This window comes from Pelophylax lessonae (assembly GCF_965119305.1).
Source record: "Pelophylax lessonae genome assembly, chromosome: 1".
In the NCBI taxonomy this organism is placed as follows: Eukaryota; Metazoa; Chordata; class Amphibia; order Anura; family Ranidae; genus Pelophylax; species Pelophylax lessonae.
Window position 1 is genome coordinate 460,209,076 of NC_138768.1, and position 15,453 is coordinate 460,224,528.

A 15,453-nucleotide genomic window follows, 5' to 3' on the forward strand; every position below is an offset into this window, starting at 1 on the left:
ATAATGAAATCAAAAATCACCAACAGCTACTATACACAAAAGAAACAAAATAACACATATGCTAGTAAAAAAGTCACAGCATTAGCAGCATTTAGAATCATATATAACATAAGTCTTTCAACTTATCCACAAAAGAATCCACATAAAGTCCATATAAACACCAGGTGAGAATTAATTTTCATAGGATGGTAGGTAATGGCTACAGTAACAAAGTTGTATGTTAGACCGTCACCACACCTCGTGGAATACCGCTCCCTTTGGATAACAAACTCACCAGAGCTCTGATTAGATACGCTTTAAATCAAATCCCCTTTCGTTATCACAGAGTTCTGTTTAAAACAAGTTCAATTCCAGACACTGCTCAGGCTCTCCCTCCAACTATGTCAGTTTCTCTATGGGGCATCGGATGTCAGCGGAGACATGTCTGCTGACATCCGATCCAATCCGTCAAATCTGGACGGATGGAAACCCAATTTTCCATCCGTCCAGTGGATCGGATCGGATGAGAACGGACAGGCGGTCCATTCTCATCCGATTCCCCCATAGAGAACAGTGGGACCTGACAGCTGTGTCTCCGCACACAGCACGGAGACACAGCTGCCATCCGCCTGCTCAGCGGGGGATCGCCGGATCACTCCCCCACTGAGAAAAACGGAGTCCGCCGATGGACTCAACAGTGTGAAAGGGGCCTAAGGCCCCTTTCACACAGGCGGGCCGTTCAAATCCGCCTGTCCGTTTTTTTGGCGGATCTGAATGGATGCCCCATGTATCTCTATGGGGCATCGGATGTCAGCAGAGACATGTTCGCTGACATTTGATCCGTCAAATCTGGACGGATGGAAACCCTATTTTCCATCCGTCCAGTGGATTGGATCAGATGGGATTGGATGAGAACGGACAGACGGTCTGTTCCCATCCGATTTCCCCATAGATCACAGCGAGACCTGACAGCTGTGTCTTCGCACACAGCGCAGAGACATAGCTCAGCGGGGTATCGGCGGATCGATCCCCCGCAGAGAAAACTGAGTCCGCTGACGGACTTCACAGTGTGAAAGGGGCCTTAGGCTGGGTTCACACATATGCAAATTTGATGGGTTTTTAACCACATCCAATTCGCATAACATCTGATTGTGACCGGCTTTCGATGGAGCCAGTTCACACATGTGCAATGCGGCTGCAGTGTGGTTTTGAAAAGGCTCCTTTGCGTTTTTGGGTCCGGTTCAGGTACAAATTTAGGTTAAAATTTGCACCTGAATCGCACCTGAACAGAAACGCATCAGACTCCAGACTGCCAACCACAGCTACATATATGTGAACCCAGCCTAAAGAAAGGGAAGTCGTGGTCATGGGGGAAGTAAAACTTTTGCTCAGCCACCTATTTTTACTGTCTTCCCATCCGGAGGATCAACAATCATTTAAGGTGTTCAGCGATTGCTTATGTGACTTAAGCTGGGTACACACGGGTCGAAAACGGTTGGTTCAGCAGGAACCTGCCGACTTTTGGCCAGTGTGTACAGCTCCTCGTCCGACAGAAGATGGTCGTGAGAGCATGCTGAAAAACAAACATCTGATCAGTGCCCGCAGCCAATGGCTGCAAACACTGCTCACTATGTTCTGGTGAGTAAATTAGTCCCTCTGTCAGAACAGGGAGACTTCTGTACGAACATTGGATGTGTTAGTACGGCGATTTGTACGTTTTTGGTTTTTTTTTGTTCAGCCCGCTGAATTGAGCGGGAAAAAAACCTTCCTGTGTGCACCCACCCAAAATTAGACGTCTTTTCAGTATACCTACCTACTCTGTGTGCAGACAGCTTTTACAAAGATAATCTAATTATCCTCCTATATGTTTTCACTTTTCATACTTTTTTGTCATATCTTCTGCAGACTCCTTTGGGTAAAGACTACCAGGGATGTTGCATTCAGTGCAAGAATGACACTTTCTCTTTGGCTGGTGTCCCGCGTCATTTCTCCAGTTTGCGGAGTTTGCTGGAATATTACCAACAGCACAGTCTACGCCTGGGGAATGTGTCTACGTGTCTCACAGTTTGCTGTCCTCCTAGACCCAAAGGTGCCCAAGTACATGCAAATATATTATACTGTTTAAAACATAAAGTTAGGATAGCTTCTGCAAATTGTTTTGTTGATAAATAGCTACTATGGATAAAGATGTTTCCTTAAAAAATGTGATTTATCTTCATGTGTGCATTTTTTAGGCAACTTTTTTTTTTTAAATAAATTAAAGCTGAGCTTCATGCAGATATCAAACACATACTTTTACCACTTCTGGACCGGAAGGGTTTGCCCCCTTAATGACCAGGCCATTTTTTGCGAATTGGCACTGCATTACTTTAACAGACAAATGCGTGGTCGTGCAATGCTGTACCTAAATAAAATTGCTGTCCTTTTTTCACTCAAATAGAGCTTTCTTTTGGTGGTTTTTGATCACCTGTGCGACTTTTATTTTTTGTGATTTAACCAAAAAAAACATGAAAAAAAACAAAAAAACGAAAAAAAAAAAAAAAAAAAACTTTATATTTCCCTTTCTGCTATATACCATTCCCATATAACAAGATTTAAAAATCAAACGTTTTCATCATTTTAGGCCAATTTGTATTCTGCTACATATTTTTAGTAAAAAAAAAAATCCCGATAAGCGTATTTGGATTGGTTTGCGCAAAAGTTATCGTGTCTACAAACTAGGGGAAAGATTTATGAAATTTCTCTTTATTTTATTTTTTTTACTAGTAATGGCGGTGATCTGTGATTTTTAGCGGGACTGCGACATTGTGGCAGACAGATCGGACCCCTAACTGACATTTTTGACACTTTTGGGGGGCACCAGTGACATTACTATAGCAATCAGTGCTAAAAATATGCACTGTTACTGTAATAATGACATTGGCAGGGAAGGGGTTAACCCAGGGGCTATCAAAGGGCTAAATGTGAGCCTAGGGGGTGTTTTCTAACTGTGGGGGGGGGGGTACTTGTGGCATCAACACAGAGACCTGTGATCCTAAATAGGAGGAACACAGAAGCTCTGTGTTGCTAGCAGAGAGATAAATGGTCTGCTGTGTTTACAAGCTTCACTCTTCACGGGAAACGATCGCGGGTGCCTGGCGGCAATCACAGCCGACGGCCCCGTGAATCAGCTTCCCCACTGGCAAATGGGGGACGCCAGCACCCCCTGGGTCGCTTCCGTGGCTCGCCGTACAGGTGTGCTGGTTCACACAGCTGAGCCAGCCTGCCGCAGGATATCTGCGGCAGGGGGTCAGCAAGCGGTTAAGGCAGCAATGTAATTAATAATGAATTCAATTTAATTTATACTACTGTACAAAGCAAACACATTTAGATTTGGTATTATTACCAGGATCAGGAGTGAGATCCAATGGGTGTGCTTCATGCAAATATGTAGAAAAGGAAGCATGCTGATAGGAGGAGAGAGCACAATGAGTAGAGAAATATGCCCCTCAGTCTACTGCTGCTGTTTTGCCGTACAGTCAGCAGGCCGGGTGTAGACTTGGCACCATTGCATTTTTTCTTTTTACAAACCCGATTTCAAAAAAGTTGGGACACTGTACAAATTGTGAATAAAAACAAAATGCAATGATGTGGAAGTTTCACATTTCCATATATTATTCAGAATACAACATAAATGACATATCAAATGTTTAACTGAGAAAATGTATCATTTTAAGGGAAAAATAAGTTGATTTTAAATTTCATGGCATCAACACATCTCAAAAAAGTTGGGACAAGGCCATGTTTACCACTGTGTGGAACCCCCTCTTCTTTTTATAACTGTCTGCAAACGTCTGGGGACTGAGGAGACAAGTTGCTCAAGTTTAGGAATAGGAATGTTGTCCCATTCTTGTCTAATACAGGCTTCTAGTTGCTCAACTGTCTTAGGTCTTCTTTGTTGCATCTTCTTCTTTATGATGCGCCAAATGTTTTCTATGGGTGAAAGATCTGGACTGCAGGCTGGCCATTTCAGTACCCCGATCCTTCTTCTACGCAGCCATGATGTTGTAATTGATGCAGTATGTGGTCTGGCATTGTCATGTTGGAAAATGCAAGGTCTTCCCTGAAAGAGACGTCTGGATGGGAGCATATGTTGTTCTACAACTTGGATATACCTTTCAGCATTGATGGTGCCTTTCCAGATGTGTAAGCTGCCCATGCCACACGCACTCATGCGACCCCATACCATCAGAGATGCAGTCTACTGAATTGAATGCTGATAACAACTTGGGTTGTCCTTGTCCTCTTTAGTCCGAATGACATGGCTTCCCAGTTTTCCAAATTTTGATTCGTCTGACCACAGAACAGTTTTCCACTTTGCCACAGTCCATTTTAAATGAGCCTTGGCCCATAGAAAACGCCTGCGCTTCTGGATCATGTTTAGATATGGCTTCTTTTTTGGTCAATAGAGTTTTAGCCGGCAACGGTGAATTGCACAGTGGATTGTGTTCACCGACAATGTTTTCTGGAAGTATTCCTGAGCCCATGTTGTGATTTCCATTACAGTAACATTCCTGTATGTGATGCAGTGCCGTCTAAGGGCCCGAAGATCACGGGCATCCAATATGGTTTTTCAGCCTTGACCATTACGCACAGAGATTGTTCCAGATTCTCTGAATCTTTGGATGATATTATGTACTGTAGATGATGATAACTTCAAACTCTGCAATTTGTCTCTGAGAAACTCCTTTCTAATATTGCTCCACTATTTTTCACCGCAGCATTGGGGGAATTGGTGATCCTCTGCCCATCCTCACATCTGAGAGACACTGCCACTCTGAGAGGCTCTTTTTATACCCAATCATGTTGCCAATTGACCTAATAAGTTGCAAATTGGTCCTCCACCTGTTCCTTATATGTACATTTAACTTTTCCGGCCTCTTATTGCTACCTGTCCTAACTTTTTTGGAATGTGTAGCTCTCATGAAATCCAAAATGAGCCAATATTTGGCATGACATTTCAAAATGTCTCACTTTCAACATTTGATATGTTATCTATATTATATTGTGAATAAAATATAAGTTTATGAGATTTGTAAATTAGTCCATTTCTATTTTACTCACAATTTGGATTTGGGTTTGTATCTGTAAGTGGTGTCATGAATCCTTTGGCAGGTAAAACAGCTCCCATGTGTGTTAATTTCATTACATGCAATTATTGCTAGCAGCTATTATAGCTGCTACCAGTAATCATTGTGTTCTCCTAGTGGGGACCAGGGGGTAGAATTGTGTTCTCCTGACCGTGGTTGCAGGAAAGAAAATTGCATTTTCTATGGCCTGCCTTAGGCCCTTATCACATGGGATGGACTCTGCTTTGTTCAGTGGGGGGATCTCTCCACTGATCAGAGCAGAGCGGGCAGATGACAGGTCCATGTCCACTCAGTTTATGCAGAGCGGACATGGACAGAGCCCACTCTGCTCTTTGGGCAGTTAGGTGTAAATGAACTCCATTGTCTATTTAGACCAGACTGCCCTCTGGTCCGATCCACCTAGACGGAGGAGGACGGACCACCTATGTTTTTTTTATGGTACCAGATCAGAGGTAGGCAGATGTAAACAGACACAAGTCCCTTTACATCCCTCGCTCCATAGAGGTGAATAGAGGGTCTGATTGGGTCTGCCTAGGGCCACTGATAAGAGAGTATAATCAGGCCTCCTGTGGGGTTACTTATCAGGGGGGGCCGGCCGGCAGCTTCAGACTTCATATAGAAGTTAACCATACCTGGAGGACAAAGCTGCATTTTTTTGAACCACTTGCCGACCGCCGCCCGACTATAAAGGGCGGCGGTCAGCCCCTCACAGGCAAAGTGACGTACCGGTAAGTCACTAGCCTGTGAGCCAATAGGGGGGAACGTGCGCCGCTGGAGGCGCGCTCCCGCCCCCGCTCGTTCACTAAGCAGCCCGCGCGTGTGACTGGTGGACCCGATGTCCGCCGGTCACTCGTGATCGTCGGGTGGAGAGGGAGAAAGGCAGGCGGCTAATGTAAACAAGCCGCCTGTCATTCTGCCCTGTGTAAAAGCACAGATCATACGGTCCTGCTATGTAGGACCGTTGATCTCTGCTGTTACACACACAGCCACATCCAATCACATTTAGAAGCACGCCCCTAGGGATACACTTAAGCCCTCCCTCTCCAATAAAGTTAACCCCTTCCCTCCCAGTGTCATTTTTACAGTAACAGTGCATATGTATAGCACTGATTACTGTAGTAATGTCACTGGTACCCCCAAAAGTGTCAAAAATGTCAGTCAAGGGTCCGATCTGTCCGCCACAATGTCGCAGTCCCGCAAAAAAAATCGCAGATCGCCGCCATTACTCGTTAAAAAAAAAAAAAAACAATAAAAATGACAAAAATCTTTCCCTTAGTTAGTAAACGCAATAACTTTTGCGCAAACCAATCAAAATACGCTTTTTGTGATTTTTTTTTTACCAAACATACGTAGCAGAAAACAAATTGGCCTAAAATGTTAAAAAATTTTGATTTTTAAATTTTTTTTGGGGAATTTCATATAAAAAATGTGAAAAATATTGTTATTTTTGCAAAATTGTAGCTCTTTTTTTGTTTATAGCGCATGATCAAAAAATCGCACAGGTGATCAAATACCACCAAAAGAAAGCTCTGTTTGTGGGAAAAAAGGACATCAATTTAATTTGGGTACAGCGTCGCATGACCGCACAATTGTCCGTTAAAGTTACGTAGTGCCGAATCGCAAAATAGACCCTGGTCAGGAAGGGGGTAAAATATTCCAGGGCTTAAGTGGTTAAGGCAGTTGGGTGGAGTCAGGGGTGTGGTAAGACTTTTGGGGGCCCCATAAGGTAGGCTTTAAGGGACCCCATGATTTCTAACAGGGGCCCTGACAATAACCATTTTTATTGGTAAATTAGGCATGTAGCTGAGCTGAATAATGCATTTACTTTCAGAAAAGTCCAACCTTCTTATACTGCGAGCCAGCTGCCCACAAAGGACCATGTCACCCGCAAAACAAAGAAGGAACATTCCACCACTGACCTTTCACAAAATCCACCTTAAAGACATTGCCTTTGTGAGTATAATAAAAACAGGTAAGTTTTTTTTATGAAATGAACTGGAGGAAAAGAAATGCAGGGGTGTTTTCAGTAAAAAGTAGAGTCCCGTGTCTATGAGCTGTTGAGCATTTGAGCTTTTGATCATGTCAGAACTGCTTCTCTCCCCATACAAGTCTATGGAAATGGAAAAGCAGCTGAAGCTGGTCAAATTCAAGTGAAAAGGTGATCTCTATATCAAATGTACCTGCCAATGAATTCTGAATGATCTCAGAAACATTTTAAACTGTTAAATACTATTTGCATTTGTCTTTGTTAAGACCCAAAGCCCATTGACACAGACCCTGATAGTAATTGTAGCTATATGTGCAGCTACTGGGTTTTTTCTTAAGGTAGAATTCCAGGTTAAACCTAACTAATCCTAAAATGCTCCCTCTCCCGTCTAAGACCTTTGCTAACTAACCTGTGTAAGTAAGGTGTGTGTATACTTACCTATGTTCAGGCTGCTGTGGTCTACTCATGTGATCTTGCCCGTGTCAGCCAGCAGTGGCTGCAGGAAAAATAAGAGAGTGCTCAAAAATGGTTAGTAAAGCCCGGAAGATAGGCTCTAATTACCCACCCATTGTTGGCTCCCCCTCCTCCCCCCTGCAGCCACTATGGACTGACACAGGGGAGCTGGATCATGGGACCTGAAAATAGGTAAAACAAAACCAAAGAAAATTCCCAGCTCTTCTTACCGACCAGCCTGCAACCAACCAAATAACCTCTAACAGTATGCGTTAAAAACAGGAGTTTCGTTTTCACACATTTGCAAATACATGCGTAAGCTGCAGAGCCACTTCATAGCACCCCAGTATTATCTGCAGTCCTAACAAAATTTTGAGAGCCTCCATAGTAGAAGCACATGCATAATAATGGATAGGCAGAGGGCAGGTTAGCCTGGAGGGAGTCCACCCCTCCTTAACCACTTTACCACTAGAGGATTATGCTTTCTTACGTCTGGGCCACTTTTTGCGATTCGGCACTGTGCGAATTTAACTGACAATTGCGCATTGCATTCTAGACAATTGCGCCATACCCAAACGAAATTTACGTCCTTTTTTCCACAAACAGAGCTTTCTTTTGGTGGTATTTGATCACCTGTGCAATATTTACTTTTTGCGCTATAAACAAAAAAAGAGCGTAAATTTTGAAAAAATAACAATATTTTTCACATTTTTTTATATGAAATTCCCCCCAAAAAAATGTAAAAATCAAATTTTTTAAAATTTTTGGCCAATTTGTTTTCTGCTACCTATGTTTGGTAAAAAAAATCACAATAAGCGTATTTTGATTGGTTTGCGCAAAAGTTATTGCATTTACTAACTAAGGGAAAGATTTCTGTCATTTTTGGTGTTTTTTTTTTAACGAGTAATGGCGGCGATCTGCGATTTTTTGTGTGGGACTGCGACATTGTGGCGGACAGATCGGACCCTTGACTGACATTTTTGACACTTTTGGGGGTACCAGTGACATTACTACAGTAATCAGTGCTATATATATGCACTGTTACTGTAAAAAATGACACTGGCAGGGAAGGGGTTAATTTTATTGGAGAGGGAGGGGTTAATGTATGCCTGCTGCTTACTAACGTGTGTGGGGGGAGGTGACTGAGTGACACAAGGACAGATCGCATGTTCAGCTATGCTGAACCCTGCAATTTGACCCTGCCTGTCACTTAGGAGATCCGCCCGCTTTGTTTACACAAGCAGGCGGATCTCCACACTCGATTCCCCCGACGATCGGGGACGATCGCCGCTGCTCCTCCCCTGGCCCGACTCCCGCTGTGACTGAATACAGCGGGGGCGTGTCTGGCGAGGTAGGTCTACGTCGCCAGACGATAACGAACCACTTTGCTGCAGTAGTGCTCGAGTGAGCAGACGGCAAGTGGTTAAAGGCACAGGGGCACACAGGACACCCAGCATTTAGCTCAATGGCAGTGAAGGCGTCCAGTGCGTCCCCTCACCAGTATTCCAACAGTACAAACAAATGGCCACTGCCCCCATTTTTAACTTGCCTTTGCAGCAAGGAGCACATGGAAGGGCAACGCATGTCAAACAAAACCTAAGAAAATTCCCAGCTCTTCTTACCAACCAGTCTGCAACCAACTGAATTAACCTCCCTAACAGTATGCATTAAAAACAGGGGTTTAGTTTGCACACATTTGCAAATAAATGCGTAAGCTCAGACTCAGAGCCACTTCACAGCACCCCAATATTATCTGCATTGCTAACTCTAAATTTTGAGAGCCTCCAAAGTAGAAGTACATGCGGAAAGCCTAGACACAGGCGGAATGCCAGGCGACATTGAGTCGGTTAATAGAAACCTGGACGACATTCGACCCGTGTGTATGGCAGCAAGTCCGTCCAATGGCGGAGAGCGCTGACAGGGAGTGTTCTGGAAAGGAGGGTGTCCCCCTGTCAAAACACAATAGCACAGCAGGGGAAATCGCTGTACAGCGGCTCTGACCTGAGATGTCCATTTTTATTTTTTCGTTCAACCCAAAAACAACTTGTAGTGTGCACAAGACTTAAGTATATCCATCTTTCTTACACAGGTTAGTCAGCATAGGTGCTAGTTCAGGGGGGGGGGGGGGGGGGAGAATTTTAAAGACTAGTTAGGTTTAGCCTGGAATTCTACTTTGACATTTTCTAGAAAAATAATAGTTGGGATCTGATTATTTGTTATGTACAACATTTCTACACCTTTTTTTCCCCTATGAATTTTATAAAAGAAAACCTGTCAGGAAAAGCAGAGTTTTGGGTAAAATGTGACCAGAAAGATTACCTACCATTAGAAAAACAGGAATTAGTGTAATGAATACTTGAATACTTATTTTCAAAAGTAAAAATACTACGCATGAAGCAGTAGGACCAGTAAGCAGGTGAACACAACTTTCAAAAATAGCACACAATGGCAAATGGATTAAAAATATGCAGACAATACAATAGAAAAAAAAACAAAGTGAAAAGCAGGCAATGAAAAAAATATAAACCACTGAAAAAACAACATACTGTATATTACAAAAACAGTAATCCAAACTTCCACAAAGAGAAAAATATATAGAAACCTACCAAAAAAACACTATAAATGCCATCTATCCAAGTAGGGTTGCCATACTAAGCTTTTGAAAAAAGTATTTTAATGTGCCAGATATAATGGTTACTGTTTTGTCAATGCAAGACATGCATGGTGGAGGTCTGACAACATTAATTTTTCAAGCTGTAAGAATAGATAGCTTGGGACTCAGATGAGGAATTTTTAAAAATAACTTCCCCAAGAGGAAGACATTTTTGAGTTTTGTAATTAAAAGTTAAAGCGGAGTTCCTGCCTGAAAAAAAAAAAAATTGATAAAAATACCCCCAGGACAGTCAGGGTTAGTGCATTTCAGCAATGATAGCCTCTGAACTGTCCCCGGGTTCACTTACCTTTTAGAAGAAATACTTACCTTGAAAATGTCTTGTCCAGCGCTGCCATCTCAGGTGTGGGCAGCTGAAGCCAGGGCGTCCTCTTCGGTCCCAGAATGCCCTGCACTGGCCCCGCTCGTCAGTTCCGGCACAGGCGCGTCATCCCTGCACAGCTTCTGCGCATGCCCAGAAGCTGTTTAGCAGGGAATGATGCGCCTTGCGCCAGAACTGATGAGCGGACCCGATGCATTGATTCCTGGGAGCGATGACGTTCAGCTCCCAGGAGTCAACGCAAGAAGGAAGTGACGGTGGCGGCCGTGTCCGCAGAGGGGGGAAGAGGAAGTAAGGTAAGTATATTTTTTTTAAAAAGAAGGTAAGTGAATAAAAAAAAAATTAATTATCCAATTGTTTTACAGGTTATTAAGAGCAAGCGGACAGTGAAAAATTTTTTTTTTCAGGGTGGAACTCCGCTTTAAAGTTCAAACTTCATGTATGGCTTGGATATTTTTGTAATAAATGAACGTGATTCAGTTTTTAAAATTGCAATGCATAGCATGCTTCTATTTTAAAATGAAGCTTTACAACAACACAGTCAACTCCACATAAACCACTAGATGGCATTTGAGGTCTATGATAATACTCAGATGTAATGGTAAATCTCGAGCAGACAGAATCTGGAGCAGTTGTGCATAGTAACCAATCAACTTCTGTTTCAGCTTTGAAAATGAAAACTAGTTGATTTGTTGCCTTCCACAGCTGCTCCAGATTCTGACTGCTCCAGTCTTAATAAATTCCCCTCAAGGAATCTAACTTGTTACATTTTTTCAATTAGGTGACAGCAGTTGTTGTTCAAATTAGTATATTTAGGGTAATTTACACTTGTAGTTGGGGTACGGGAGGCGGGTAAATATAGGAGGTTAAAGCAGAGTGCCACTCAAAAGTGGAACTTCCGCTTATCTGTCTCCTCCCCCCCTCCGGTGCCACATTTGGCACCTTTCGGGGAAGGGGGGGAGCGGGTACCTGTTTTTGACAAGTACCCTGTCCCCACTTCCATCAGACCCGCTGCGGCAAGGCACGTCAGAAGTTCGGCCCCCTCCTCCTTCCTCCTCCTTCCTCTGCTTCTAGGCCAGTAACCAAGTGCAGCGAGCTTTGCGCATGCGCAGTAGGGACCCAGCCGTGAAGCCACAAGGGTTCACTGCTGGGTTCCCATACTGGCAATGGCAGCAGCAGCATCTGACAGCCAATGGAAACATCGGCTGCAGTGCCGACATCGCTGGACTCCAGGACAGGTAAGTGTTCTAATATTAAAAGTCAGCAGCTACAGTATGTGTAGCTGCTGACTTTTACATTTTTGGAGGGGGGGCGGGGCGGAACACCGCTTTAAGCTGTGCTTTACTACTCCCTCTTAAGCTGCAGAGGCAGCCAGGTGGGGGTGTAACAATCGCAATACTTTACGGTCATGGCAAAAATCACCACTTGTCATGTTTGGCAGACTGAACGTGACACATGGGGCTGCTCTGCTGGTGCGGCATTTACAGGTTTAAAACAGGCATGGTCAAATGCCTCTGAAAAGCGGTCCACCGTGGATCACTTTTTAGCGGATTGGAAAGCACTGGCATATTTTCGTTGCAGTTACATAGATTTTATTTTCTATTCTATGCTACTTGGAATGTTTTGCTTGGGGAGAAAGAGGTAAATTTACTGGGGGACAGTAATGCACACAGAGTTCAGGGGTTAAGAGCATGTGCTGTATGGCGTGATATACAGAGTACAGTGGTCAGGATTTTGTTACATACCTCTTATAGTTATATGTTACATTTCAATGGCCGCTAGACTGTACTCCTGAATGCTGCACTCTGTATGATAGGTTGCATGTTACATACGTCTGAGCCCTGAACTCTGTATGCTGGGCTGCACATGAAATAATTTTACCACTGCATGACTAAGGTAGTTCAGATCCCACCTGTTTACCCATATTACCTTGATCAGTACCCATCACTCCCCGCTTTACCTTTAAATGACAACACTAACTCAGCATTAAACAAAACCATAAAAAACAGAAAAACATAAAACAGTCAAACCAATCCAGATCAAAGAATGGTTGCAGATCCTTCATGATACCATCCCTTCACAACTTTGGAGTCTGTGGTGCCATTAAGTTAGGTTCTGTCCCCAGCTGTCAAAACACCGCCTCAAGGACTATCCTAACTGACCACAGACCCCTACCACCTTACACTACCCGGTTGGTCTAGACTGAACCAGACCAACCATAGGACTCCATACCTGAGATGGGTCCCACCATTTTATCCTTCGACACCATGTTTTGGACCCTCATCAAGGAGCCCAATGTCCAACCTCCTTAGCAGAACGACAGAAAACTGCATCACCAAGGCGGGCGGGAGGGACGTTTCTCCTATGATCTCCAGTCCGCAAGTGAAGCCTCTTCACTCCTCCCCTCCAACTACTCTCTCTCTTGCTCCTCCCCATCACCTTGTCTGTTCTGCCAACCAGGTAAGAGTCCTGACCTCTCATATCCCAACAACTAATTTAACCCCCTACTGCCTGGTTTCCCTTCCACCCTGTCATGTATGCTCTATGCTTATCATTTCCTTCAAGCTGCGGGCATGTCTCTCTCTCTCTCTCTCTGATGGACTGTATGTTACATACTCCCAACCACTGCACCCAGAACAATGGGCTATATATATTACATAATCCTGACCAGTCTGTATGCTGGGAGTGCAGCAGTCAGAAGTATGTCATTTATAGCACATGGTAAAGAGATCAGGGGTCATGAGTATCATGTAGAGCTCAGTATACAGGGGTAGTGCAGTGGTCAGGTGTTTGCAGTATATGACACAGCATACTTAATGCAGCAGTTAGGATTATATAGCATACAGTGTACTTTACATACTCCTGACTATATTCTGTATGCTGTACCATGTGGCGTATATAATTTACTGTTGTATCTTACATAATCTGGCTCCTACACTGCACTCTGGACTGTAGTTTACATATTGCTGACCTCTGTAGTCAGTACACTGGGCTGGGCTGTAAATTACATACACCTGACCACTGCACTCTGTACACTGGGCTGTACATTATGTCATTCTAACCTGTACACTTGGTACGTTATAAATTCCTGACCCCTGCACTCTGATTTGTTTGTTATTACATACTCCTGCACATCTTCCCAGTTTCATGTACTTATGCAGACCTCCTTAACTGTGCCATCCTTTCATGCATGGCATGTGAAGATGTACTGAAGGTTTCTGCTGGGTGCCAAAGAAATTAAGCAGGAAATGGAATTAAAGTGAGACTATACTCACCTTGGTTCCAGCAATAGTGTCCCAGAGCTCCCTTGCAGGCTGCTGACATTTTCGGACGGCTGGCATCCAGGTCTCCATCACTGGCTGGGTGGTGGTAACATACCTCCCATGCATGCTTGCAGTCAGCTTCAGCATTGCCGATTTTCTACTGTGAGCTGTGCGTGTGGAGCTCACTATAGAGGGTGGACAAAAGCTGTTTCCTCTCCATTAAAAATCCTGCCTGTGTGCCTTTTTTTTTTGTTTAGCTTAAAGTCCCCCCCCCCCCCCCCCCACCACCAAAAAAGGAAAAGTCAGCAGCTACAAATACTGTAGCTGCTGACTTTTAATATTTGGACACTTGCCCTTCCACGGTGCCCACGATGTTGGCACTCCAGACGATCTTTCAATCCGCTCTTGGGTACTGCCGCCGCCATTCCTTGTAAGAGAAATTGGCAGTGAAGCCTACTGCGCATGCGCAAAACGTGGTACGCTTTGTTAATGGCCCAGCAGCAGGGAAAGGAGGAGGGGGGGCTAAACCTCAGGGGGCCTTGCCGCAGTGAGGTCACCCGAAAGTGGGGACAGGTACCTGTCAAAAACAGGTACCCGCTTCCCCCCCCCCCCCAAAAAAAAGATGCCAATAATGGCAAGGGAGGGGGGGAGGAAGCAAACAAGAGGAGCTTGTGTGCCCCTAGGGACACACTTAACCCCTCCCTCCCCAATAAAGTTAACCCCTTCCCTGCCAGTGTCATTTTGCAGTAACAGTGCATATGTATAGCACTGATTACTGCAGTAATTTCACTGGTAACCCCAAAAGTGTCAAAAATGTCAGTCAAGGGTCCGATCTGTCCGCCGCAATGTTGCAGTACCGCAAAAAAAAACGCAGATCGCCGCCATTACGCGTTAAAAAAAAACACCAAAAATTACAGAAATCTTTTCCTTAGTTAGTAAACGCAATAACTTTTGCGCAAACCAATCAAAATACGCTTTTTGCAATTTTTTTTACCAAACATATGTAGCAGAAAACAAATTGGCCAAAAATGTTAAAAAATTTTGATTTTTACATTTTTTTGGGGGGAATTTCATATAAAAAAATTTGAAAAATATTGTTATTTTTGCAAAATTTACGCTGTTTTTTTGTTTATAGCGCAAAAAGTAAAAATCGCACAGGTGATCAAATACCACCAAATGAAAGCTCTGTTTGTGGGAAAAAAAGGACGTCCAATTCGTTTAGGTACAGCGTCGCACGACCGCGCAATTGTCCGTTAAAGTCACGCAGTAAAAAATCGTAAAAAAAACCCTGGTCAGGAAGGGGGTAAAATCTTCTGGGGCTTAAGTGGTTAACCTACCAGCATGTTTTTGGAGTGTGGGAGGAAACCAGAGTACCCAGAGGAAACCCACGCAGGCACAGGGAGAAGATGCAAACTCCAGGCAGGTAGTGTGGTGGTTGGGATTAGAACCAGTGACCCTCTTGCTGCTAGGTGAAAGTGCTAACCACTACACCACCGTGCCGCCCATGGTTGCAAAGAGACATCCACTGGTGGCTGGTGGAAATACATGCTGCTGGCCACTGTGTCCTAGGCAGGTAAAATGTGGAAATAGCCTATCTGTGATAAGATGATGGTAATTAACACAAAGAAGGAGAGCCACATGATATAGTGGGT

At 43.9% G+C, this 15,453-nt stretch overlaps 1 protein-coding gene across 1 annotated transcript in view; it reads left to right on the forward strand.

Moving 5' to 3' along the window:
* JAK3 (Janus kinase 3) overlaps positions 1–15,453 on the forward strand; it is a 184,719-nt gene that overhangs the window by 111,645 nt on the left and 57,621 nt on the right. The window contains exons 10-11 of the mRNA XM_082267037.1: positions 1,885–2,068; positions 6,940–7,061. Of these exons, the coding sequence (XP_082123163.1) occupies positions 1,885–2,068; positions 6,940–7,061 (306 nt within the window). The remainder of the gene's footprint in view (positions 1–1,884; positions 2,069–6,939; positions 7,062–15,453) is intronic.